This window comes from Paroedura picta, chromosome 2, assembly GCF_049243985.1.
Source record: "Paroedura picta isolate Pp20150507F chromosome 2, Ppicta_v3.0, whole genome shotgun sequence".
Taxonomy (NCBI): domain Eukaryota; kingdom Metazoa; phylum Chordata; class Lepidosauria; order Squamata; family Gekkonidae; genus Paroedura; species Paroedura picta.
In genome coordinates this window covers 145,457,713-145,482,310 of record NC_135370.1, presented here as the reverse complement: position 1 = coordinate 145,482,310, position 24,598 = coordinate 145,457,713, and the positions used below count along the sequence as shown (strand labels likewise).

Below are 24,598 nucleotides of genomic sequence, written 5' to 3'. Positions count from 1 at the left end.
GGATGAAGCCAATGGTTATATTCAAATCCAATAATAATAATAATAATAACAGCAACTACTACTACTACTACTACTACTACTACTACTACTACTACTACTACTACTACTATATTTTTATAGCCTGCCCTTCCGGGTTGGATCAGGATGGGTAACAACAAGGCACATACAAGTAGTAAAGTTACATTGATAACAATTAATATTCTAAAATGAAAATATTAAATTATATTATTAAACCACCTTCATTCAATCCTTTTAAAGGGGAACTTCATTTCTGCTGGGCGGTGATTGTTTTGTGGATAGCACTCTGCTGTTTTGTGAGGAAGGAGGCCAGCATTTTCTCAGTGTTAATTTCCTGGTCTCAACCATGGAACAACTTTGTCTTCCAAGCCCTCCAGAACTGTTGAAGGTTCTGAAGGGCTCTGAGATTATCAGGGAGAGTGTCCCACTAAGACCTCTTCCACATGACCAATTAGGCTCAGATCACGAGTTGTTTGCATGTGTCTTTCCCCCCCCCCCAGGTATGTATGAAATAGGGCCCCTTCCAGCAGGATCCCAGGCCCGTCCGAGCTTGGTCCCTCAGTTGCCCCGCAGCAAGGGAACGTGGAGAAATTGACTTTTCCTTTTTTGCCATGGGATCCAACAAGGTATATGTTGGGGCTGGGCCATGCGTAAGCGGGAAAGGTCAGGTTTCCCCAGTTGGCTGCCATTATTCCCACCCCCCTATAGCATCACTCATGTCATCCTCTCCTGCAACCTCCCCCTGCCCTTTCTTTTTTAAAGCATACTACAGGGTGGGATGGGTGATAAGCACTCACGCATCTCTCCACGCCACCTCAGTCCTTTTTTGCCATGGGGTCCAATGGGATGTATGTCAGGGCTGAGCCATGCATAAGCGAGAAAAGGAGTTTTTCCCCAGTTGGCTGCCATTGTTCGTACCCCCTGTACCATCACTTCTATCATCCTTCCCCGCAACCTGCCCCCCCTTTTCTTTTTTAAAGCACGTGAGGCTGCTACAGGATGGGTGCTCACAGGTCTCGTTGGGCTGCCTTGCTCCTTCCCCCTGTTTGAAAATTTTTTTAGCAAGTATTATTGCATAACTAGGGGCAAAGCCCGTTGTATTCAAGAATACAACGGGCACTAGAGCTTGGCAGTGGGAAGAGGAAGGGGAGGAGTTGTCCAGTCTGTAAGGGCATGGGGTTGAATGTGTGTCTTGTGGGGGGGGGGTTGTGGTGGCAAATGAGGCCATGGGTGTGGAGATATGGGTGTCAAGAACCTGTGGTGTGGAATGTTCGTTGAGTGTGGGAGAGGACTGACCTTTGGGAATTTTGGCATAGTGGTTACAGATGAGCTTTCCAGAGCCATGTCCTCAGATATGTGAAGGGAAAATCAGACTGGAGACTCTTCTTAGGGGAAGATTACATGGCAACCAATTCCTCCCAGTTCTGCGTCATTTCCCTTCTTGTGTGAATTAGGCCACATTCACCGAAATGCCCCTCTGCCCTAATACACATGGGGTAGTCACAGTACACAGGTGTCCACCCTTTTCCTTTTTTCCCATTTTTTCTGTTGGTAAAATGTTATGTGCCCACATGCTTCTTTCATGGTTGCTCCTTAGAAGAACGGATTTTTGTACCCTATTGCTTACTACCCAAAGGAGTCTCAAAGTGGTTTACAAACACCTTTTCCATTCATCTCTCCACAACAGTCAACCTGTGAGGTGTATGGGGTTGTGAGAGATCTGAGAGAACTGGGAATGGGCCGCAGTGACCCAGCAGGCCTCAGGTGTCTCAAAGCATTTTCCAATCGTCTTCCCTTTCTCTCCCCATAGCAGACTCCCCATGAGGGAGGTGGGGTAGTGAGCCTCACAGGGAAGATGGCAACCCTAAGAGGAAGACTCTCTGTGCACAGCAGTCTTGACCTTAGTAATTTGGATTTTGAAATCCCACCTCCAAACCTCCAGGAATATTTCCATCCCAGGGGTAGCCAACCTCAGGGTGGGGCCTGGAGAGCTCCTGGAATTACAGCTCACCTGCAGAGTATAAAGATCTGCTCCCCATGCAGAAAGGGCTACTTTGGACAGGGTTGTAGTAGAGAAGAAACATTTAAGGCTTCCCACACAGGTTGAATTGAAAGACTTGAGGCCTACTGCACAGGGTTGTTGTGCAGATGAAACAGGAGACAAAAGAGCCAGTTTCTTCTGCAGAATAATGCTGTGCAGTGACCTCAAATCTGCAGAGAGTTGCAAAGAAGAAAGACACATGGCTTGGCTGTATCTAACCCCCGGGCAGAACAGTATTTTAAGTGAGAGGGGGCTTTTCTGTGGCCTCCCTGTCAGGCAACTGTTTGGCCGAAGGGGAAAGTCCCCCCCCTCAAAAGGAAGGCCCTCAGGCTCCCCTACATTGCTCTCTGAAAGAAAATGCCTCCCTGCCCTCAGTCAGGGCCTGTCAGAGGCTGCTTCACAAAAGGCCTGAAGGGGGGGGGAGGGCGAGGGGACCACTCTGCAGCCTCCTGCCAGCTCTGTCAGGATTCTGAGGCAATTTGCAGTTGGACTTGACAGTTAGGACAGTCTTGGGGTGGAAAGGGCTGGTGCAGCCTCTGTTCTCATTCCCCTTGGCAGCCCTGCTGACCTCCTCACCCTGCGGTGGTCAGGAGCAGACTGGCAGCCAGACTGGGCTGGGTGAATGGAATTTTGGTCTGTCCTGGTAAGGGGCCGATTGGAAGGCACTTCGCGTGCCTCCCCATTGGCCACTTGGTCCTTGAGTGGCACTTGGAAGGGCGAATCAGGAGCCGCTTTGCGGCTCCTGATTCGCCCCTCCGAGTTTTTATCACGGACAGAGCCCGCCCTAACTCCTCCCCAATAGCCCTTAGGGCTTTATTTAACCGCAGGAGCGGTTAAAGATAATGCAATAACAGTGTTTAAAAAAAATATTTAATGCTCCCCGTGGCTCCCTCACAGCTCCACTGCATGACTCCACCTTGCCAACCTGGAGCTGTGCTCTGGATCTGTGGGAGAGCCATGGGGAGCCAGTTTTTAAAAATCCTCCCCCCTCCCTGCTGCCACTTGAAGTGATAGCAGGCAGTGTGAGCTTGGAGTCTGGGAACCCCTGCCCTCACCAGGGGTTTGGCAGCTCTATTTGGTAACCATGTTCACAAGTTATGGTGAACACACATACAATCCATGTACACTCTATTCTGATTTATAATGCGTTGGCTGTTTCCTATAGACAAATATATGCACATACACACAGGTTGCTTGTTAAATTGCTACAGTGTCATAATGTAATAACCTTTTAATTTTTTTAAAGATTTCAGACTTGGACAAAAAAATTTTAAGGGCGGGAACTTTTCACTTCTTGTCCCTTAGGCATTGCATGTTATTTTATCTGATGTTATCTGCCCTGAGTCTATCTGAGAAGGGCGGGTTACAAAAATAATTGTTATTGTTGTTGTTATCACAAAGCCATATCCCTTTTGTTACTGTTTATTTGGTCTACTACAATTGCTCATGTTTTAAAACTCTCCTTCAAAAGTATGGCAATAAAGGAAAGGAAATAGGATTGCCAACCTCCAGGTAGAGTCTGGAGATCTCCTAGGATTCCAGCTGGTCTCTAGGCAATATAGATCTGTTTACTTGGATAATATGGCTACTTTGGAAGGTAGATTCTATGAAATTATATCCCACTGAAGTACCTCCCCTCCCCTAAACCCTACAATCTTCATACCCTACCTCTCAAATCTCCAGATAATTCCCAACCTGGAGCTGACAATCCAAAAAGGAGAAATGGTTCACCCTGAGCCAAGCAGAATGTATACATTGGCTAAATTGTCATATTAATTAAATTTATTCCATACAGCTTCTTGACTTTTGGGTCACAGACTTTTAGATGCAAAATTTCAGATTGTTTAGTGCAGAATTCCAAATCCTTTTAGATATTGTGAATATAATGATGTGAAAAGCTAAAAAGACTATATTCATGAATTAGAACTTTGCTGCCAGTGCAGATTTGCTGGTTTTTCCCCTTCCTGGATTGCCTATAAAACAACCTACCATCAAGGCTGGCTGAATCACAGGACACTTTCAGGCCAAAGTTAAGCTGTCCCTGATTCAATTCAAAAACTGAAATCCATGGGACTTGCAAACACAACCTCAACTATGTCCAGTAATTTTATAATTTGCAAAATTTACTCCATACAAAATAGGAGCAGCAGAATCTTTCCTGTGAAATATAACAAGCCTAGACTGTGTCTGATTTTCTCTTTGCAATGGAATAAGCCAAGAGCATGACTGAAGCGAAGTGGCTTTCTTATAAAATATTTCCCAGTGTAATAAATCATCCTCAGCCTCAGTAAACATTAATATACCTCTACTTAATGGGGTCTTACAGTTTCCACCCGTGAAACTCACACATGGTAATTTCTTAGAAGGTACCTATTTCAGCTGACGCAATATTGCTTTTCGGTTTTTATTTCCTTTTTCTATACTGAACCCATTCATTATCCACTCCTACACATGCAGCCAGCTAGGTGACCTTGGGGGTCATGCCATCAGCCTGGCGGGGCAGGCCTTCCAGCAGGTTCTGCAACATGAGGGTGATTTTTCCTCTCTGCCTTGAAGCTTGCCTGATAGCTCCCCAGTTGGGCCTCTGCATTGTTGTCCCTCTGCTCTCTCTGCCCACGCTTGGGAAAAGCCCTCATTTTGCTCCCTAATATGCAACTCTGGTTCTGTGGGAATGAATCTGGGCAGGCAATTTCCAGAAGAGAGAGGGTGTCTGGAAAGCACCCACATTGCACTGTGTGTGGGCTGGTGTGGGATCTCATGCTTTGATGTATATTTATTGGCTTGTACATTTCGGTGGTGATTGATGTTATACCTGACAAACTGTTTCTATATACTCTGGTTTGCAGGGGGATGGTTGTGTTTATTTAAACTGCCTTGCTTTGAAGATCTAAGGGGATAACCCTATTGTGGAGAGTCCCTGGATAGTGAGAATACTGTTCAACTGACATGCTGAGTGTGGCTGTCTGGAAAGGTGTCAACACAGCCCCAGAGTGTTTGGTCATCTTGTTAATTTGCTCAAGAATGAGACGCCTCATTGAGCTGTTGCAAGTTAAGAGTCTTATTTGAAAACTCATCTCCAAGTTTAGCCTGGAATGTCCAGCCTGGAGAAAAATGTAAACATATGAATTTCCACTTATTTGCTGCTGCCCTTGGTTAACTGTATTCCTGTTGTTTAAGAAGTTATTTTCCATTCCTTCATGCTTGAATTAGTTGCTGAAGTTTAGTGCCAATGATTATTTGTAAAGACATCTGTGCTAGTACTCTGCTTGCTTTTGAACATGTAGTTTTTGATCGGGTAAGGGGGGACATAGTTGTTTTGTCCTGGAAGCATTGTGTAACAAATAATAGTTTGCTGTGATGTAAACCACACATATCTGCATAGTTGGTGCAAACTGGAAAACCACACCTTAGCCATGCCCATTTAGTGATGCCACTCCAATGCATTTACCAGTCACAATTCTCTCAGAACTCTCTCAGCCTTACCTACCTCACAGGGTGACTAGTAGATTTGACCAGTAGATTTCCTCACTGGGGGCCATTTCGCACGGCTTCAAAGTAGCACAATGGTTGCTATTTGGAAACGCTACTAATTTGCCATAACCCACGACGTCGTAGACAATCTGCAACAATCCTGAAACCAATCAGCAAAAAGCGCTTCGTTGTGGCGCTTTCAGGGGAATCCAGAAAAGTGGATTCACCCTCCGGATAGCGATACACTCCTGCAACCAATCTGCAACAGTAGCGCTAAAGACCTGTGCGTTACCATTGTTGCTGGTTCTTCAAAGTCCCTCCCCCTGGCTCTCTCCTCCAAACTTCCGGCGAAGCGATCGCCATTTTTTTTTCTCCGAGCGAGCGGGGATAAACGCACCGGCGAGCCTCTTTCTGTTTAGAGGCTTCCCTGGCTTCAGTCCTTCAACTTTAGTCACTAAGCACAAACCACTGAAAAGCCCGTTTGCTGAAATAAAGTCCCTTTATTTTTTACAAATAAATTCAGCCGAAAATCGGGCCCGTGAGAGGGGGGGGGATTTTTTTTTTATCACTCGAGGCAGCGTGCAAACGATCATACAATCAAACGACAGCTCACATTAGGCAGCTGGATGGGTCTCTCCGTAGCAACGAATCTACCTAGATTCGTTGCTATGGGTCGTTTTTTTTTTTAAACCTTTCTTAAAGGGAAAGGGGCTGTTTGGGAGCATGCTAACGGCTGCCCATTGGCTGCTTGACGGCCAGGGGCGGGACGAGCTTGGCAATAGCGCTTCCTTTCTAGCGATTTCTGCCGAGACCGGAAGCCTGTGGGAAACGCTAAAAAACGCAACTGATTCCACTACAAAGGCAGGTATGCATAACGACGAATTCCACTATTTTAAATGGCGATTTTTCATTCCGCAAACAATTTGCAACAAAGATCCCTGTGCGAAAAGGCCCTGGTTTTTGATGTTGACAGGCAGCGCTCCAGCCAAAGGAGATCAAACATGTTGAGCCACATGTTTTTCCTTTGGGCTGCATTTCCCTCTTTTTCCAGTAAAATCAGAGCCCAGTAGCACCTTTAAGACCAACAAAGATTTATTCAGGGCGTAGTCTGAGAAAGAGTGCTTGCACTCGAAAGCTCATGTCTTGAATAAATCTTTGTTGGTCTTAAAGGTGCTACTGGGCTCTTGTTTTATTGTGCTACTTCAGACCAACCCAGAAACCCATTTGATTCTATCCTCTTTCCCCAGGTTCTGCATCAATACCCACTGGCTTTTCTAAATAATTGGCTGGGGGTTCAGAGCTCGATTAACTGTGCAGCTGAGTCCTTTGGCTAAATTTGGACGACTGGAGTCACAATCCAGTTTTCTGAGAATGGATCTAAGTGAGGAATACTGTACTGTATGGAGCTAATTCATTGTTATAGCTAGAAATGGGGAATTGAAATTTTTCTGAAAGTGAAAATTTTCTCATCCTTTAATTTTCCATGATTTTTTTTTCATTTCTAAACATTGTGCAATGAATGTAATTGATAATATGCTTGGGCAAATGTAGTAGTTGTTAAACTGGAAATCTTCAGGTGATTATCGCTGGGATTTGAGAGAGAAAGTACATGAATGTTTTATTGATCTGTAAACAGAGGTGGTGGGCAGAAACCCTGTATCCCTGTTTACCTATATTGTCCCCATACCATAATCATTTCCAGACTTACTCCAATATAAACCTATTGACTTTGACGGGTTTAGACTGGATTCAAATGTGTAGCCATGTTGGTCTGAAGTAGCACAATAAAAAGCTCACGCCCTGAATAAATCTTTGTTGATCTTAAAGGTGCTACTGGACATTGGTTTAGACTGGAGTAACTGTTCAGCCCATTTCGCACCTAGCGATCCTGGGAAAAATGGTTGAAAGAGCTGCCGTTGGAAACCTGCCTGGGATGGATCTAGGACTGAAACATCTTCCAACCTGGCCATGGGGTAGAAACAATTCTAGTCGCCCTGACAGACTGCCTCCCTCAACAGTTGGACCAAGGTGGGTCAGTGCTGCTTGTATAATTAGACCTTTCAGCAGCATTCGACACAGGCATCATGTGCTTCTAACTCACCATCTCATGATGGATGGCAGCCCTGATTCTCCCCCAGAAACATTAACCAGCTGCCTGGAAGCAGTGACGAGGTGGTACAAGCAGAGTCATCTGAAGCACAATCCTTTTAAGATGGAGGTCCTATGGCTGCGCAGGAAAGGAAGCAGGTTTGCCCAACCTGGACGGTGTGCAGTCATAAGCCGCTGACTTCATCACCAATCTGGGTGTGATCCTGGATGCTTCCCTCTCAATGGAGGCCCAGGTCACAAGAGCAGCGTGGCTGGCTTTCTACCACCGGCACCAAGCCAAATTACTAGCACCTTACTTGGCCTCGGAACATCTAGACACAGTGATCCCCGCAATGGTCACCTCTAGGCTAGACTTCTGCAACTCGTTCTATGCAGGCCTACCCTTAATTTTGATCTGGAAACTACAGCTGGTGCAGAACGTACCAGCTAGGGTCTCACAGCAACACCATGGAAGTCCCAAATCCAGCCTGTTCTCCAACAGGTGCACTGGTTACCAGTCGAATTACAGAAAAGGCTTAAGGTTCTGATAATTACTTTCAAGGCTATACACAGTCTGGGTTCCCCCAGTGTACCTGAGGGAACCACCTTTTTGCTCACGCCCCTCAAAGAGCTCTGCACTCCACCATCTCCAACCAGCTAGCAATCCCTGACCCCAAGGAAGTCCACTTGTCCTCAACCCCCACCTGGTGGAAAAAACTCCCAGAGATCAGGGCCCTAACAGAACTAAAATAGTTCTGCAGGGCCTGAAAAAGAGAGCTCCTCTACCAGGCATTTGGTTGAGGTAGACTGCAGCTAACAACATCTATGGGACCCCGAAACCTCCCTTCCTCTAACCCATACAACTGAACTGACCAACCATGGATGTTAGATTGTTTATTCTGTTACAATGTTATCTTTTTTGCTTATTATTATTATTATTAGTGTTGCCTTTCGTTCCTTGTAATCACAGAGTTTGATGTATTGTTCTTGTTTACGTGTCATGTTTACAGCCCTGAGCCTTAGCAGAAGGGGTATATAAATGTAATAAATAAATAAAGTAAAATCTCCAGTGGATGAGACATGGCGGTATATTTAGAACCTTTATTTGGTCTATTTTAATTGAGCCAAGAGGAATGATGGAGTAGAAGTATTTTAATAAATACTTCTAACTTAATAAATACTTTAATAAATAAATTTCACAATAGCACTTTCGCCTGAGTATAATTTTTTAAAAGTAAAATATAGGTTGGGGATCGGCAGTGGCAGCTCTGCGGGTTTATCAGTTTATGTACATAGAGGCTGAAAGTGACATGGCACTTCCCTAGGCAGAAAGAGGAAACACATATAAATATGTGTTTAAATAGCCAAAACTATGCAAAATGCAAAAACTGTGTTTGGAATAGGCTACTAAAAATGATCTAAAAAACTGATTGAAGCAAATCTTCAAAATAATCTTCTTACTCATGACTGGTTTGCAGAGGGAGCATTTTATTCTTTCATTTTACATTATGACAAGTACATCGGTTATGAATTTGTTTCATTTCACTTTATCAGATACAGACATATATTCCTCTAGACCCAAGTCTTACGCAGCACACACAATTTCAATATAATTTCAAATATACATTTAAAATGCCCCTTCATTTATTAAACTATATTGTAAAAAGCCCACTAGGTGTCACTGCAGATGTTTAGCAAGTCAACTATCCTTTGAGGAAGTCTTTCCAACAGGAGGGATTCCCCATTCTTTAGACTTTAATGAAAGCTTTGGGCGACCAGGGTCACATTGGGGGGGGGGGGGGCCTCTGGTCCAGAGGCTATTGGGAGCCCGTTTTTTTCCCCATTTCCCCACAGCACTGTGGTGCTTCCATGCACCACCCTGTAGGGAAGTGGAAGTTTGGGTCTTCCCAGCCCACTCACAGTAGTGCTCACTCACAGTAGACTCCCTTCCTCCAGTCCCCTTCATCAGTCATTTTGTCCTAGCCACCAGAGTGCTAATTAAAAAAAAGTAATTGGGTAGCATTATCTGTAAACCGTGTTCCACGGTATAAATAAAAAGCTAAGGGGTGTGGGGGTGAGCTCTGTCCGGGATGGGGGGGGGGCAATGATTGGCCCCTTGGCCCCAGACTGACAAGTGGAGTGGCCAACTGCGGCGGGCCTGCTCCAAGGGACACACTGAAGCCAGGGACTCACAGGGGAGGGGGATGGGAGGGGGATGGGAGGGGGATGGGAGGGGGGGGGCTTCGGCATTGCCCTGGGAGCAGCCTCCAAGGCCCGCGCTGAAACTGGGGACTTGTGGGGGAGGGGGGTGGGCAGGGGAGGATTCGGGGGTGAGGGCTGCCCCGGCCCCTTCAAAGCCCATCCTTATGGTGGCTATCGTTTTCTAGCAGCATTCCCATAGGATTAACATCTGTATTAAATTTAACAAGAAATTATTCACCTGTGACATTTGTTTGTTTTTTAGCTGACATGGCAACCAACACAATTAAAAAAAGAAAATAGCCTCAGCAAGTGAACAAAGTGGGAGTGTAGTGGCACCTTTAAGAGCAACAACATTTTATTTGTTTATGAGTTTTCGTGTGCTTGCACACCTCTTCAACACAGCTACCCACCAGAATCTACCCTAATAGGTGCAATTCTAAGCAGAGCTACACCCAGAGATTTCAATATGGCATATTTACTCTGTCCTTAGTACACACGCATAAGGCCTAGTTTATACATCAAGCAAAAAAATAAATGGTGGACTCCTGACATTGGTCAGCGGACAGTAACAAATTCAGATTTTTGTCAAGGTGCTATTTTTAATACTTCCCCATTTTTAAAAAATCTCCCTGCAAGAAAAAGGCAGATCAGAGAGAAAAACTCCAGCTTGCTATGCTAGTTTCTACTTGCAGGGTGGAGTTTACCCTTTCCTCACCTTACATAGTGAAACACTCAAATCACTTACTTTCACTTGCAGTAAGGACCTTACGTTTTTACTCCACCGTCCATGGGTGGCCAAACTGTGGCTTTCCAGATGGCATGTGCTGGCAGGGGCTCATGGGAATTGTAGTCCATGGACATCTGGACAGTCACATTTAGGTCACCCCTGCGTGACACTCTTCCACCTCCTTCTGTGGACCTAGGTACAACAGGTCTGAAAATTTAGTTCAGGATTTCCCACAAAAAAGCTGAGTGCATCTATAGTTCCATTCCATTTGAGTTCAGTGACACCTTTAAGACCAAGAAAGTTTTTAAGCTTTTGTGTGCATGCTCACTTTGTATTTTTGGTATCTGATGAAGTGCAAGTGCACAGGGAAACTTATACCTTGAATACAATTCTGTTGGTCTTAAGTGCCATTGGACTCAAGCTCTGTACCCACCCGTGTCTTAAGAGTCACCACCCATTCTGCTACCTCAGAAATGTAATACCTACAGATGAGAACCAGTCCTCCATGGCTGTGCATGGGGGAGGAATCCCCTTTGACGTTTTACCAAATGCAAGGCCATACCCGCCACCCCACCCGTCTGAATGTGCAGCCCGATCCCCCCCCCCCCGGGACATTTTGGGCACCGAAAGCACTCCAAGGCAGGAAGGGAATTCCCAAGAAGGGCCGCGGTGGCCTTGAAAGGGCTTGGCCGTGCGCAGGCGAGCAGCTCAGGCGTTGGAAGGGGAGCCGCTTCAGTGCCTGCGCGCAGTCCAAAGTACTTTCCCTTCTGTGGAAAAAGCCCGAAGTTTCCAGCGAGTGACTGGGAATTCCTCAGCGCCAGGCCGGGCTCCCTCCAGGGCAGGACCAGACTCGCTCGCGCCCTCTCTGTTTGACTGCGCTGGGAAATTCCCAGGCGCCCCAAGCTCCGCCCCGCGCAGAAATCCCCCGCGGCCGAGGCGGTATAGGGCAGCGCCGCCCGGCAGCGCCTCTCACCACACGTCGCGCACAGCAGCAGCAGCCGCCGGAGAGCAGCGCCGGGACCTTGTCGCTCGCCTGGGCTCGCTCGCTCTAGTCTCGCGCAAACCGACGGTGCCATGTTTACCGCCCGCGCCGTGGATTATCCGATGGATTACACCATGGAGGGTCACCCTCGGGATCTGCTCAAGAAGGACCGGCAGCTCAGTCTGGTCCAGGACGATCGCCACGACAGCGGCTTGGACTCCATGAAGGACGATGAGTACGACCAGCTCGTCCGGGACCTGGAAGACATTCGCGTCCAGCCCAAGGAAGCCTGCACGGCCCTGCAGAGCGCTCCCTGCCCGCCGGCCCAGGCCTGGAAGCAGCAAGTGACCGAAGACGGAGACACGTAAGTCGTCCGCACCCGGCTGCTGCCACTGGCCTCGCCGAGGCTGGCGGCACCTCGTTTCTCTCGGGCGCCGAGTTGGGCGATGGATGGGGAAAGGAGGTCGCTTGCATTTGGAAAAGACGCCATCCCATTTTAAAACGGGGGCGGTGGTGGTTGCATTTTAGCTCTTAAAATGGATTTTTTTTTTTAAAGTTAGCAGTCCTGAGGTTGTGTGCAGGAAAAAGAAATGCAAACAAATCCCCCTGGGAACTTTTTTGCGCGTAGCAACGTCTGCAGGAAATTCAGTCTGGCCTTGGCCGTTGCGCCGTCAGAGTCTTGAGTAGCCGTTTAGCAGCCAAACTCGATTTTTAAAAACGGTTATTGGCTATTTTAAAAGGTTGCAGGCTTCACAGGAGCTTCTTCAGGCCTAATTGGAACCATAGTTGGGTTTCGGGACCATCCCAGATAAAATCTGAACCAAGTTCGAGTCTGGTGGCACCTTTAAGGCCAACACGGCTGCACACCTGGATCCACCGATGGGGAAGGCGACGCGCTGCCGACTGACAGGCAACCCCGAGAATTAATGGCCTCCCAGACATTGGGCTCAGACTGAAGGAGCCCTGCCTAGGATCGCCGTGGTCCATTATTTGCAAACCTTCCCCCAACGAATTGAGAGGGGCGGGTGGTAGATAACAAGAGGGGAGAAAAATTAAGATATTAAATAAAAATACAACCGTCAGCGCTTTGCGGGGTTGCTGGGGGAGGGAAGGTGGACGGGGGGGGGGAGGGCTTTGATGGCGGGTTACATAAAGCCCGGGGATTTTTGCAGCGCTGGGTTTTTCCCTCCTCCCCCTTGGGCGGGCTGCCAGGGCGAGGGGCCGGGTGTGCTGGCGGGGGGCGGGGCCTGGGGGTGTGCGGCGCCGAGCAGGGCGGAGGGGGAAGCGCGCTGGAAAGTCCCGGGCGCCGTGCCAGGAACACTCAGCCTAGAACAACACGGCGGAAAATACCAGGCGGCGGCAGCACGCGGCCTCGAAAACTCCAGGCTTTCGAAATCGCTTCTGGCTGATGCACCAGTTCCTCCGCCCTGACTCCTCGGGAACAAAGGGTGCTGGGCGAGGGGTGTTTTTTCCCCTGCTGGTCATCATAATCATCGTTGGGTTTTCCCATTTCTTTTCTTTTGCAGATTTCTCCATCTGGCTATTATTCATGAAGAAAAGCCCTTGAGTTTGGAAATCATTCGCCAGGCAGGATGTGACAAAGTCTTCCTGAATTTCCAGAATAAGCTAGGCCAGGTACTTAAATGAGATTTAAAAAAATGTTTGGGTCACTTGAGCTTGCCTGAGGTGAGGTGTAGACTGAATGTCAAACACAGACTTGAGAACTTCCTCAAACCAACATTTAAGGATGGTTTATAAATTCAGGACTGTATTTAATGCAAGAACTGCAAGCACTCCACAGCATTGTTTCTTAACATTAGCCCATTTCTGCCATGTGATTGTCTGCTGTTATGGCTGTGCCCCTTCACTCGCCTTTGTATGGCTGGACTTCTAACAGAATCTGTTGGGGGTCTGCTTCTTGGCCTTTAGTAGCCTGAAACCAGGCACTGTGGTATTCAGAAGTGAGATTCTGCATAGCTGCCCAAGTTTGAGCATTGGCCAGCAACCCCCCTCCAAACCAACAAAGATAATATGGATGCTGGATTCTCTTGGCGGTGGCCTCCTGAGGAGCAGGGATGCAGCATGTGAAAATCCTCAGTTTTGGACAAGCACAGCAGCCTAATATATTGGAGCCAGCTCTGTGGCTTGATAAATTCTGGTTGTTAGGAATGTTTAGGGCATGCAATAAAGCAGCTAGCCCTGCATACGTATACAAATGAACACCTGTAGAAGCAGCGAGGAGGAAGGAAGTCAGGAAGTGACTGAAAGAGGGCTCTTGGGTTCAGATCTATGTCTAAAGGGGATTTCCTTGCTTGCCTCACAAATGACAATTCTTTCTCTCTTTCAATTTGTAGACACCAATTCACTTGGCCCTGATCACAGATCAGCCGGAAATTGCTGAGGCTCTTTTGAAAGCCGGATGTAACCCAGAGATCAGGGACTTCCGAGGAAACACACCTCTGCATATTGCCTGTGAACAGGGATCTCTGAGAGGGGTTGGTGTTCTCACACAGCACTCTCCTCATCACCACCTCTGCTCCCTCCTCCACTTGCGCAACTACAATGGTAAGCACAGCCTCTGCCTTGAGAAATTGCATGTTACGGTTAGGGCAGACTTCTGCCAGCTCATGGGGTGCTCCAGCTGGTGGCCTTGCCCTGTGGCCTTGTTTGTCAGTGAGCTGGTTGGCTGCTTGCTTATGTGGAAGGATGACCATAGCACAGGTTCAGCCAGGAGTAGTTTTCCTTTGCATTAAATGATGAAATGTTTCTGCAGAGTATTAATTTTCTTGGTGTTGTATTTGCTTCACAGGGCACACGTGTCTTCATTTGGCATCTATTCAAGGGTACCTGGCCATTGTTGAATGTCTCCTGTCCTTAGGAGTGGATGTCGATGCTAAGGTAGGCATTGGTAGTTGCTAATAAGCAAATTGTGCTTGTGGGATACAGAAAAGGAACCACTGTACCATCTGCCAGCACTAACCAATGTCCCTTTTTTTGCCCCCTCGATAAATAGGAACCATGCAATGGTAGAACTGCCTTGCATTTGGCTGTGGATCTGCAGAACGAAGCACTGGTGTCACTCCTGTTAAAACATGGTGCAGATGCAAACAAAGTCACCTATCAGGGCTATTCTCCGTACCAGCTAACTTGGGGGAGAAACAACTCTGTCATACAAGAACTGCTGAGACAATTTACCACAGTAGACCTACAGATGCTGCCTGAAAGTGAAGACGAAGATAGCTGTGAATCAGAATCGGAGTTCATTGAGGATGAAGTAAGTAATTGGCTCTTCTCTCTGAATGATGAGAGGCCAACTTCTACTTTCATTTGTGGGCCTGTAAGTGCCATTGATTTGCTAGGAAACAAGCCTAAGACAGAACATCCTTTGGAATATATAGGGAGAGTGCCTTTTATTTTTTGAAAACACACCAGTTAACAGAGTTAATGCCTATCACTCACAGACCTAGGAACGGAAGACTCTCAAATCAAAGGAAATGTGGTCAATCAGTACAAGTTAATCTAGCATTTCCTTCAAAGGAAAATTGGCTTGCCTAAACTCTAGTAAGGAAATTTTCTAACCATTTAAAACTATGTGCAAATTAAAAATGTATGTGAAAAATTGATTTCAAAGGAAGCAGATTCTGTGCTAGTTTTTTTACCTAATAAATGAGGAAGCAGAAGATCACACACCTTGCTTAAACCCCCAAGAAGGTTTAGCAAAGTGTGTTGTCTTCTCATTTTTAAGGGGCTTTTATTGTCTTTGGAAATACCTAAGACTAAAATGAATGCTTGAACAGGAGTAGGGTTTCTTCCCTAATCACTGTCTAAACCCTGAAATGAACTAGGGGCTCTTGGTCATTTAAAATTCAAACACTGATGTTAAAATGTTCTAATATAAGTAATTAATACACTGATATCCAAAATATAATCTGAATGTGGCTGAAGTTAATAAGATTATTGCTGCTTGGTGTGTTTTTTCCAAGCCACTTGCTAACTTTTTTTTTTTTTCTCCTCCTTTTCTAGCTCCTGTATGACGACTGCATTATTGGAGGACAAGTTGTGCCTTGTTAGAGCAGAAGAGTTGCAAACAAAATGTGAACAATTACTGAACTATCACACTGCACAGTGTAGAGCGTGTTGTTATAACAACAGGTATCACAGTTCGAGCATGAATTGTGGTTGTCAGGCACCTGGAGAAATCGGGGCTCATTTGCACCAGAGAGTTGATTGTCCAAATAGACGAGCAGAATGAGAACCAGAGAGTCCAGCCGCATACATGCTCAGTGCTCCGCAGAAGGGCTGGCCAAATTCTCACCGTCCTTGGGGAAAACATTCCGTATGCATCTGGCAGGCTGATGAATTGCATCCCAGAGACTGAGCTCAGGTGTGCTTTGTCCTGCACAGCAGGCAAAGGCATATTGTGGCCCAAAGGATAACCTGTTGTCCACCCACAGGAATAATATCGTACTGACTGTATATGGTCAGATTTTATGCCTTACAATATGTATATTGTGTATATATTGTAAATATTGTGAATAGTTTTTGGTATTTGCAATATGTATATTTATTTTTAAAAAATGAACAATGCACTGGATTGGTGGAAATCTTTCAGCTGAATCGTCTGTTCATTTTTTCCTCTTGGCAGTCCAATTAGAGAAAAACACCATCATTCTCATATTTTCAGGAAAGCTCCTGAATTAATTGTCCAGGGCAGGGGCCGGAGGTGGGACAACCATATAACCATTTGTATGAGAATCTCCACCCCCCCCTTCAAACCCCTATGTGTGTTTGAAAATTACGCATGCAATGTGTTAGGGTCTGAGGGTATCATCCAACCAACTGAAGCATTAGCATTTCCCTCTCAGTGGGGGAAAAATAAGGCATGTGCTGAAGTCCTTTGTTAACACCAGTGGGGCTTTGGGAAGTTTATATTTCATTTGCTCTCAAAAGAAATGGCAATAGTAATCCCTGATGCCTTGTAAGTGCTAGTTTCACAAAATCGGGGTGGTGCTGGATCAGATTATTGGGTGCTAAGGACAGCTGACTGATTTGAATTATAAAACATGAAGTATCTTTCACACAACCAAAACCTCCTCACATGAGGTCTTTCCCACAGTTTTAGTAAATGGGGTGTCATCAGCTTAAAACTAGGACTTTGAAATATCCGTCATGAGCACTTGAACAAGATCTCCTAACTTAGAACTTATTCATAGAAATCCCATATGGAAGTGTAGTAGAAACTAAATATACACATTTAATGTAAATCAGGCCTAATTATCAGTTATTCTGTGATTGTTACAATATAAATCTAATGCTCTAAACCAGTGGTCCCCAACCTTTTTATCACTGGCGACTGGTCAATGCTTGACAATTTAACTGAGGCCCGGGGGTGGGGGTAGTCTTTTGCCGAGGGATGTCGCTGCTTGAGTCCCTGCTCCACTTGCTTTCCCACCGGTGCCCCTGACTTTCCACCGCCCGCTGGGGGGCACTCCCAGCAGCAGCTGCACAGTGCAATGCCAAGGGGGAGCCCCAGCTATGGCGGCCGCTGGAGAGCACCAAAGGTGAGCCGTCAGCATAGTGGCAAGGCGGCCCCTGAGGCAGCAGCCGGGGAGGAGGACGATGAGCCATGGCCAGTTACCGGTCCCCGGACCGGGGGTTGGGGACCACTTCTCTAAACCACCCTGAGCCCTTGGGGAAGAAATTGAATAAGTAAATAATGAGTTACTGTCAGCCAAGACTTCCAAGCCACTGATTTGTAGTTGTATTTGAAAATACAATGACAATGGATTGTCTCTCAGGCCAATTCTGGATGATGGTGACCACACTGGGCTGCCATCAGTGTGTCCCCACAGGGACACAATTCAGCAGAACATCTGATCCCCTACTGAAATATTTCCCCCCAGGAAACACAGTTGCGGCAGACAGATTTCGCTGTGCAGGGGGGTTATTTTGCAGGAAGGTGGGATTATGTTCCACATACCTGTGAGAGCCTGGGTGTCACTATTTTAGCTTTCTTATTCATGTGGTAGCTTGCCCAGAACTGTTGCCAAGGATCACTTGGTCTTCAGGGCCACCTTTTTAGGTGGCACAAGCAACCAAAGAGCAGAGAGGACAGGAAGGATCTGTAATCCAAGCAGAGTTCATTCTTCGAATCCAATTTAGTGCCTGACTAAAGCACAGGAAACGGCAAACACCATCTTGAAACCATTGCACTTGGAAGAGAAAGGATAATAACTACCCCTCATTCAAGTTGTCTCCCAGCACAATGGCTGATCGTGTCCATACCTTTCATGTAGGAATGAGAGCTTCTTCATTGGACCTTTTGGCAGAAGTGTTTCAAATCAACTCCCAAGTCATAAGTACAATAGATAACAGGAACACTGGCCAGAAGCATAGGCCTGGCCACTCCATGAATATAGTGACATGTGCCCTGTCAGACAAGACATCCCTTGAGTTGAGCACATTGTTTCACACAGTGGTCAACCCATTAATCTTGAGGTAGAGTCCAAGGTCTGTTATGTTGGTTTTTCAAAGGGTTGCTTCCTCTGGCTATAGAGGTTCCCTTTATCACCAGTACAGATTTTTGCCCCATGAGTTTTCCTAACCCACTTTAACTCACTGCTTCCACTAGCATTGAATTCCACATGGACTCTGCTGCTTTTCCCCTGACACAGCTTTAGTAATCCATCTTCTGGCTCACTACAGAGAGAAGAGCTGGTTTGTTGTACCCCACTTTTTACTACTCAAAGGAGTCAGTGGCTTACGATTGCCTTCTCTTCCTCTCCCCACAACAGACACCCTGTGGGGTAGGTGAGGCTGAGAGAGCTGTGGCCAGCCCAAGGTCACCCAGCTAGCTGTATGTGGAGGAGTAGGGAATGAAACACGGTTATCTAGATTAGAGGGTGCTGCTCTTAACCCCTACGTCAAACTGGCTCTCTTTGTATTGTTGGTGCCCAAACACCCTTAAACTGACCTTCATTGCCAATCTGCTCAATAAAATCAAAGGTAAGCTGATAACATATTTAGTTTTCACTCTTTCATACATGCTAAATAATGCACTTTAAAACTGGACTTTATTTGTGCATGAGAAAAAACAACTTGCAAACAATCTCTACAGTGGATTAAAAATACTTTAGTAAAGCGGTGGAAGCACATGGTGGAATTTCCCTGTTGATTGTAGTCATGGTTGTAATGCTTCCTGTAGGGGTTCTTAGTTAAGGAGCCATCTGATAGAAGATAACTTGTTTGGGCTGCTCCTTTAGCAAAGACTCATGGTGTCAGTGCAATTTGTTAGGGGGGGGAGCAGTTCTAGTCAGATCCATATCCTGGAAGTGTCTTTGAAGATATGCAAAATGATTGAATCAAGAGTTTGTAATGCTAGCCTTTAAAAGGGCTTGTCATAGTTTTCAAGGGAAATGTTCTTGGACTCCAGCCACAATTGCTTTGAATGTAGAATGCTGAATCAGAAGACTTGTCCATGTTACTTTGCAGTGGATCTTGACTTTATGGAAATGATCACAGACATTGTCATTCTGAGTCAGGGGTTATTCCCTGTCCTCCCTTTCTTGTTTGCCAGCATCATCAGAAGTCATGCTTCCATACTTCCTGGTGGCAACCATGGATGTTAATCCGCTGAATTTGTCATTCACGTTTTTAGTTAGTTCACTTTTATACTTCCATTCCCTGACCTCAAAGAGTTCAGGGTGGTGCATATCCTTCTCCATTTTATTCTTACAACAACTTTGTGAGGTGGGTAAGGATGACAGAGAACGAGTGACTGGTTAGTGTCCAAGTGGGGATCTGGACCTGGGTTTCCCAGATCCTAATTCAGCATATCACCCACACAATTCTGCGGATTCCAAAAAGAAGCAATTTTGCTGCCCTCATGCAAATAAACTCACTGTGCATAAAGTTGCTGAAATAGAATACTTTGTTTTGAGTCTTGTATTTCCAACTTTGAAAAACTGGGAATGTATTGCATGAAACGGTGCAGCAAGAAGAAATAAAAATATAAACCATTTATATTCCTATTCAAGTATAAGCCAAAAAGGCAAACCACAAAATAGAGGAAGTGAAGCCTGGACTCTCCCTAGAGGCTATCATACTTTGGTCATATTATGAGAAGATAAGATTATGAGAAGATTATGAGAAGAAAAGAATAATGCTAGGGAAAGATGAAATCAGGGGGCGAAAAGGAAAGCCCAACATGAGTTGGATTGACTTAATAAAGGAAGCTGTGGCCCTCAGTTTGGAAGACCTGGGCAAGGCTGTCAACGATAGGATGCTTGGGAGTTAATTAGGTCCATCCTAAATCAGAAGCAATTTGAACACGCTTAATAAACACACACAAACACACAAGTATAATAATTTCAAATATATCCTGACTCTAAAAAGTAAAACCCAGAATCATTTTAGCCTTTCCTACCTGCCTTGTTTCCTATGCTAAACTCCAACAGATAATCTGAAGACCCTGTGCCTATTGACAGGGCACCAAAATGGGGAATTGCACAAGCAAGGGTTTCTACACACTCAAGGATTCTCCAGATCCAGACATACAGAAAAATATTATTTTATAAATTAAAAGAAAGGAAACGGTCTGATAAGTATTCAGCAAGCTCATAACGCTTCAGGAAGCATGTTGAGGGCAGTCTAGCATCAAAGGGTGAACTGGAAAGAAGAGAGGGACATCGTCCTGTTCGGGGATTATAGCACCCTTTTACAACCTTTTGACAGTAGAGAGCCCCTGAAATAATTTTTCATGTTTCAAGGACCCCCGAATATGATGTCATCTGGTCACACCTCCGTGTTACACCTCCTAGAAGGTACATGTCATCAGAGGTGACATTATCACCTGTGTTAAGAGATAGCTTGAGGAGGACTGGGCGGGCAGAGCAACAGAGTATAGTTTAAGGTAGGAGTAGATGTGGAGGAGAGCCTCTTGTGGCGCAGAGTGGTAAGGCAGCAGACATGCAGTCTGAAAGCCCTGCCTATGAGTCTGGGAGTTCGATCCCAGCAGCCAGCTCAAGGTTGACTCAGCCTTCCATCTTTCCGAGGTGGGTAAAATGAGTACCCAGCTTGCTGGGGGGTAAACGGTAATGACTGGGGAAGGCACTGGCAAACCACCCCGTATTGAGTCTGCCATGAAAACGCTGAAGGGCATCACCCCAAGGGTCAGGCATGACCCGGTGCTTCCACAGGGGATACCTTTACCTTAAGATGTGGAGAGATGTCCCTCTCTCAGGCACTGAAACCACAAGAGAACTCACACCTGGGAGGGGGAGCAATGGAAGCAGCCAGTTTCCTAGCTTGTGGCTGAATCTGTTAAGGCAGGAGGGGAAATGCCACTGACCCCTGGCCAAGTTTCCCTGGAGGGCCTTGGACCTCTAGGTGGGAATCCCTGGCTTTTAGTATCCTAAAGAAGAGGCATACATCCTTCATCTTCAAACACTTTCATACAACATAGGAAGAGAAGATAAAAATATTTGTGTACCCAAGTTCAGGGCTGGATGAACAGCTTCCTATCCACTCCAAATCTCATTGCACTACAACATAAGACTACTAGATTCATAGTTAGCTATAAACTTAGTCTTATCATATTGCTATGATAATTTCAAAATTTATCAACCCAGTACCCAAGAAATATTCTAACCAAGTTTACATGAGGAATTTGCCCCTGGACAACCTCTCCTTGTTTACGGGTTTTAGTGCAGCTTCCAGCACTGCTTCCAGTGACGTCTGAAGTAACCCAGAACTCTCTAGTTAGTAGCACGAGTTTTTGTCTAGTTTGCTCCACAATCAGGGAGATTGCAAAATCGCGATTTCCCTCCTTTTGTCATGCTGGAAGTCAGGACGCAAACAGGAGCAAACCTGTCTGGAGGGAGAAATGTGCAACAGTCTTGGTAGTGTTTTTGCCTGTCTTCACACCTGCTCTACTCTCTCTATTTCCTGATTGAAATTGTGATGCAGCAGCCCTCTCCCTATTAGATTGGTGTCAGTGTTCTTTGTTTTAAATCATTATTGTTAACACACAATCGTTGGGGTCCAATTACCATGGCCAGCCTATCACAAATCTACCCAACCATTATACAAAGAATTCCGAAAAGGGATTTAAGGAAATGTTATTATTGTGGTATAATCCCAAAGCAACACAGAGTGCAAGTTTCTTCTTTAAAAAAATGTTTTACTGTTGTGGCATTTCCCCACAGGGGACTTGTGGGGAGAAGAAAGTTTAAGTCCCCAAAAGAACCCCTGTGAAGGGATTGGTGGCTTTCATTGATTGACAACATGCACAGTGCCTGCACACACACCTGCCGTGTGTGTGTGTGTGTGTGTGCATTCGTGCACACATGCTCTGCTAATCTGACAGCGCAATGCTAAAAACACTGCAGTAAGTACCACTAAACAGACTTGAGAAAGATTCAGTGTAGACCAATTTAGGTAGGATTGAGCCTTTGAATCTGTATGAATGGATCGAATCAATGGCTGAAGTGTGCATCTTCCCTCCCTCTTCCTTGAATTAGTGCACATGCCTACATTATTTCCTAATTATTTCAATCATAGAAACATAGAGTTGGAAGGGACCTCCAGGGTCATCAAGTCCAACCCCCTGCACAATGCAGGAACTCACAATTACCTGCCTACCCACAGTGACCCCAATTCCATGATCACCCACCCCCACCAAAAATCTCCAGAATCCAGCCTGGCCTGGAGGAAATTCAACTACCATCCCACAGTGACGATCAGCAATTCCCAGGGTATGCAAGGAAATGCCTCAAGAGACAAACACTGACACATCCCTTCCTGCCCACCCACTCACAATCTGCCTCCTTTCCTAGTCTCCCAGGTTCATCAATAGGGAGGTAGAACAAAAGGAGAGCAGGAACAGCCTCTTGGCCCCTCTGGGAAGCTTATACCCTGAAAGGATTGTTGGTCTCGAAGGCGCTACTAGTCTCAGGGCTGCTAGATCCCTGATGGCCACTGGCGGACAACAGGATTGCTAGCTCCAGGCTGGGAAATTCCTTTAGATGGGGGAGGGGCTGGGGAGGACAGGAGCGTAAAATGCTACAGAGTACATCCTCCAAATCATCAATTTTCTCCAGAGGAACCAATCTCTGTTGTCTGGAGCTACACTGTAATTCTGGGAGATCCCCAGGCTCCACCTAGAAGCTGGCATTCCCAGATGGACTTGAACCTAACTGTTCCACTGCAGACCAACACGGTTACCCTTCAAAACATGACCCCTCAGTACTTTCCCAAATCATTTGGTAGCACAGGATGTCATCCACAGAAATCCCCCTAGAGTTTTAACAACTGATGTGCACAAAATACCTTTGATCACTGCAAGAAAATGGAAATGAGAATAGCAAGGACGTAAGATGTTTCTTGGCCATGTGTTGCTAGGAAGCCATGAGTAAGGACTTTGGGGGAAGTTTCTGCAAAGTTTTTCATCCGTCAGTGTTTCACGCTGACAGATTCTGTTGCAATGCCGTTAGATCCTTCCTTTTCTCAGGAAAGGTAAGGAGGAGAAAAGAAACAAGTTTTGTTTTTAAACACACAAGAGAATCTGGTAAAGGAAAGATTTACAACTGTGTGTTTGTAAGAACCAGTAAATACCTTTGACATACAGAGGGGAAAAGAGGAAATTGGGAAAAGAAAGCGCCGTTCTTAGGAAGTTGGGAAATCCCCACTGCCTCTGTTCCGAGTTTAAACTATGAGGAAGCCTTCTATGAAACTTCAGTCTGGGCCTCTGGCGTGGCAAAACTCACAACTTCTTGATTCAAAAAGCCACATGTGGTGGTGTTCTACACGTGCACAGGGCTTCCCCCTACTGAGGGAACAGCTTGTACCATTATTCATTTAAAACATTTATAAGCCTGTCTTTCTCCCAGATAACTGGAGCCTAAGGTGGAGAAACACTCTCTCTCTCTCTCTCTCTCTCTCTCTCTCTCTCTCTCTCTCTCTTTCTCTCTCTCTCTCCCCCCCTCCTTCCCTCTGGTCCCTGAGGGACCCTGCTTCCAGGGGGATTGAGGAAAGAGCTTCAATCCACAATACAATATTTAAATAATCATGCAATACTGCATGCTAGCCTTTGCTGTGGTCTGTCTGATAGATTTGGGTTGTGGTATACTAAACAACCACTAGTTTAAGTTGCTTCCTGCAGACTTTTTTGCACGTTCTCAGAACTGTGTAGGCCGGGTACAGAGAATAGGCAGCCCTACTCCTCTTAGAAATTAAGTCCAGAATATTGTTGTTGTTGCTTCTTTCTTCTTAGCCCAGATTTTTTCTAGATAACCATGTCTGCTGATGTGCCTGTTCTTCAAGAATCCCCATTTTGGCATTCATCTGTGAAGCTTTGAGTATCACTGCGGTCCTATTCAAAGATCTGTTGACTTAGTGCTGCATTGCAAGAGCAGCCAAAGTTGAAGCCAAAAAGCTTCATGTTCTGCTTAAGCAAATACCTACCCCTTGCTCTCAAATTTTTTGGTGTCTTGTTAGGCTGGATTTTCCAGTGAAAAATGGGAAGAAGGCTGGTGATTTCCCCACAGTCTACTTGTTTTCCAGTTTAGACAGCTCTGTAGCAGTTGCTACACACAAATGGCTTGCAATCATGCACATACTTCCCCCCACCACACACTCCCGTTTTCTTGGATTACAGTGTACTATTTGTTTGGTGATCAACAGCTTACATTACTGTTGTTGTATAACTATCATGAGACTGCCCATGATTGCCCTGTTCTTGGGCCTTGTTGACATGTGTTTATGCTATCAGCCTCACTATTCATGCCTTACTCCTTTCCTATCATAGGAGGATCTGGTTGCAATCAGCACAGTGGGTGGTGAGTTATCTGGAGTGCCTTGCTTTGATATTTGTCACTCCCAGGCATGGGATCACATTTGTCTTCAGGAAGTAACTTCTTCTCAGTACAAGGTATAATCTGAAGCCCATCATCCAGGGAAGATACAAACCAAGAAATTGTGAAAACGCTTATGCTAAGGAGACAAGTTAATGCGTTTGTCACACATTTGTAGTATTTTATTTACTCATCATCATTATAAGAATACTAGCAAG

The 24,598-nt window shown here is 45.8% G+C and overlaps 1 protein-coding gene across 1 annotated transcript; it reads left to right on the top strand.

Annotated features, from left to right (window-relative positions):
* The first annotated feature begins 11,470 nt into the window (after positions 1-11,470).
* Positions 11,471-16,140, top strand: NFKBIA (NFKB inhibitor alpha). Its single transcript, XM_077323114.1, has 6 exons — positions 11,471-11,893; positions 13,056-13,164; positions 13,884-14,094; positions 14,339-14,427; positions 14,543-14,803; positions 15,553-16,140. The coding sequence occupies exons 1-6, from the start codon at positions 11,622-11,624 to the stop codon at positions 15,598-15,600; spliced, it is 990 nt and encodes a 329-aa protein (XP_077179229.1). The 5' UTR covers positions 11,471-11,621; the 3' UTR covers positions 15,601-16,140.
* Positions 16,141-24,598: the final 8,458 nt, after the last annotated feature.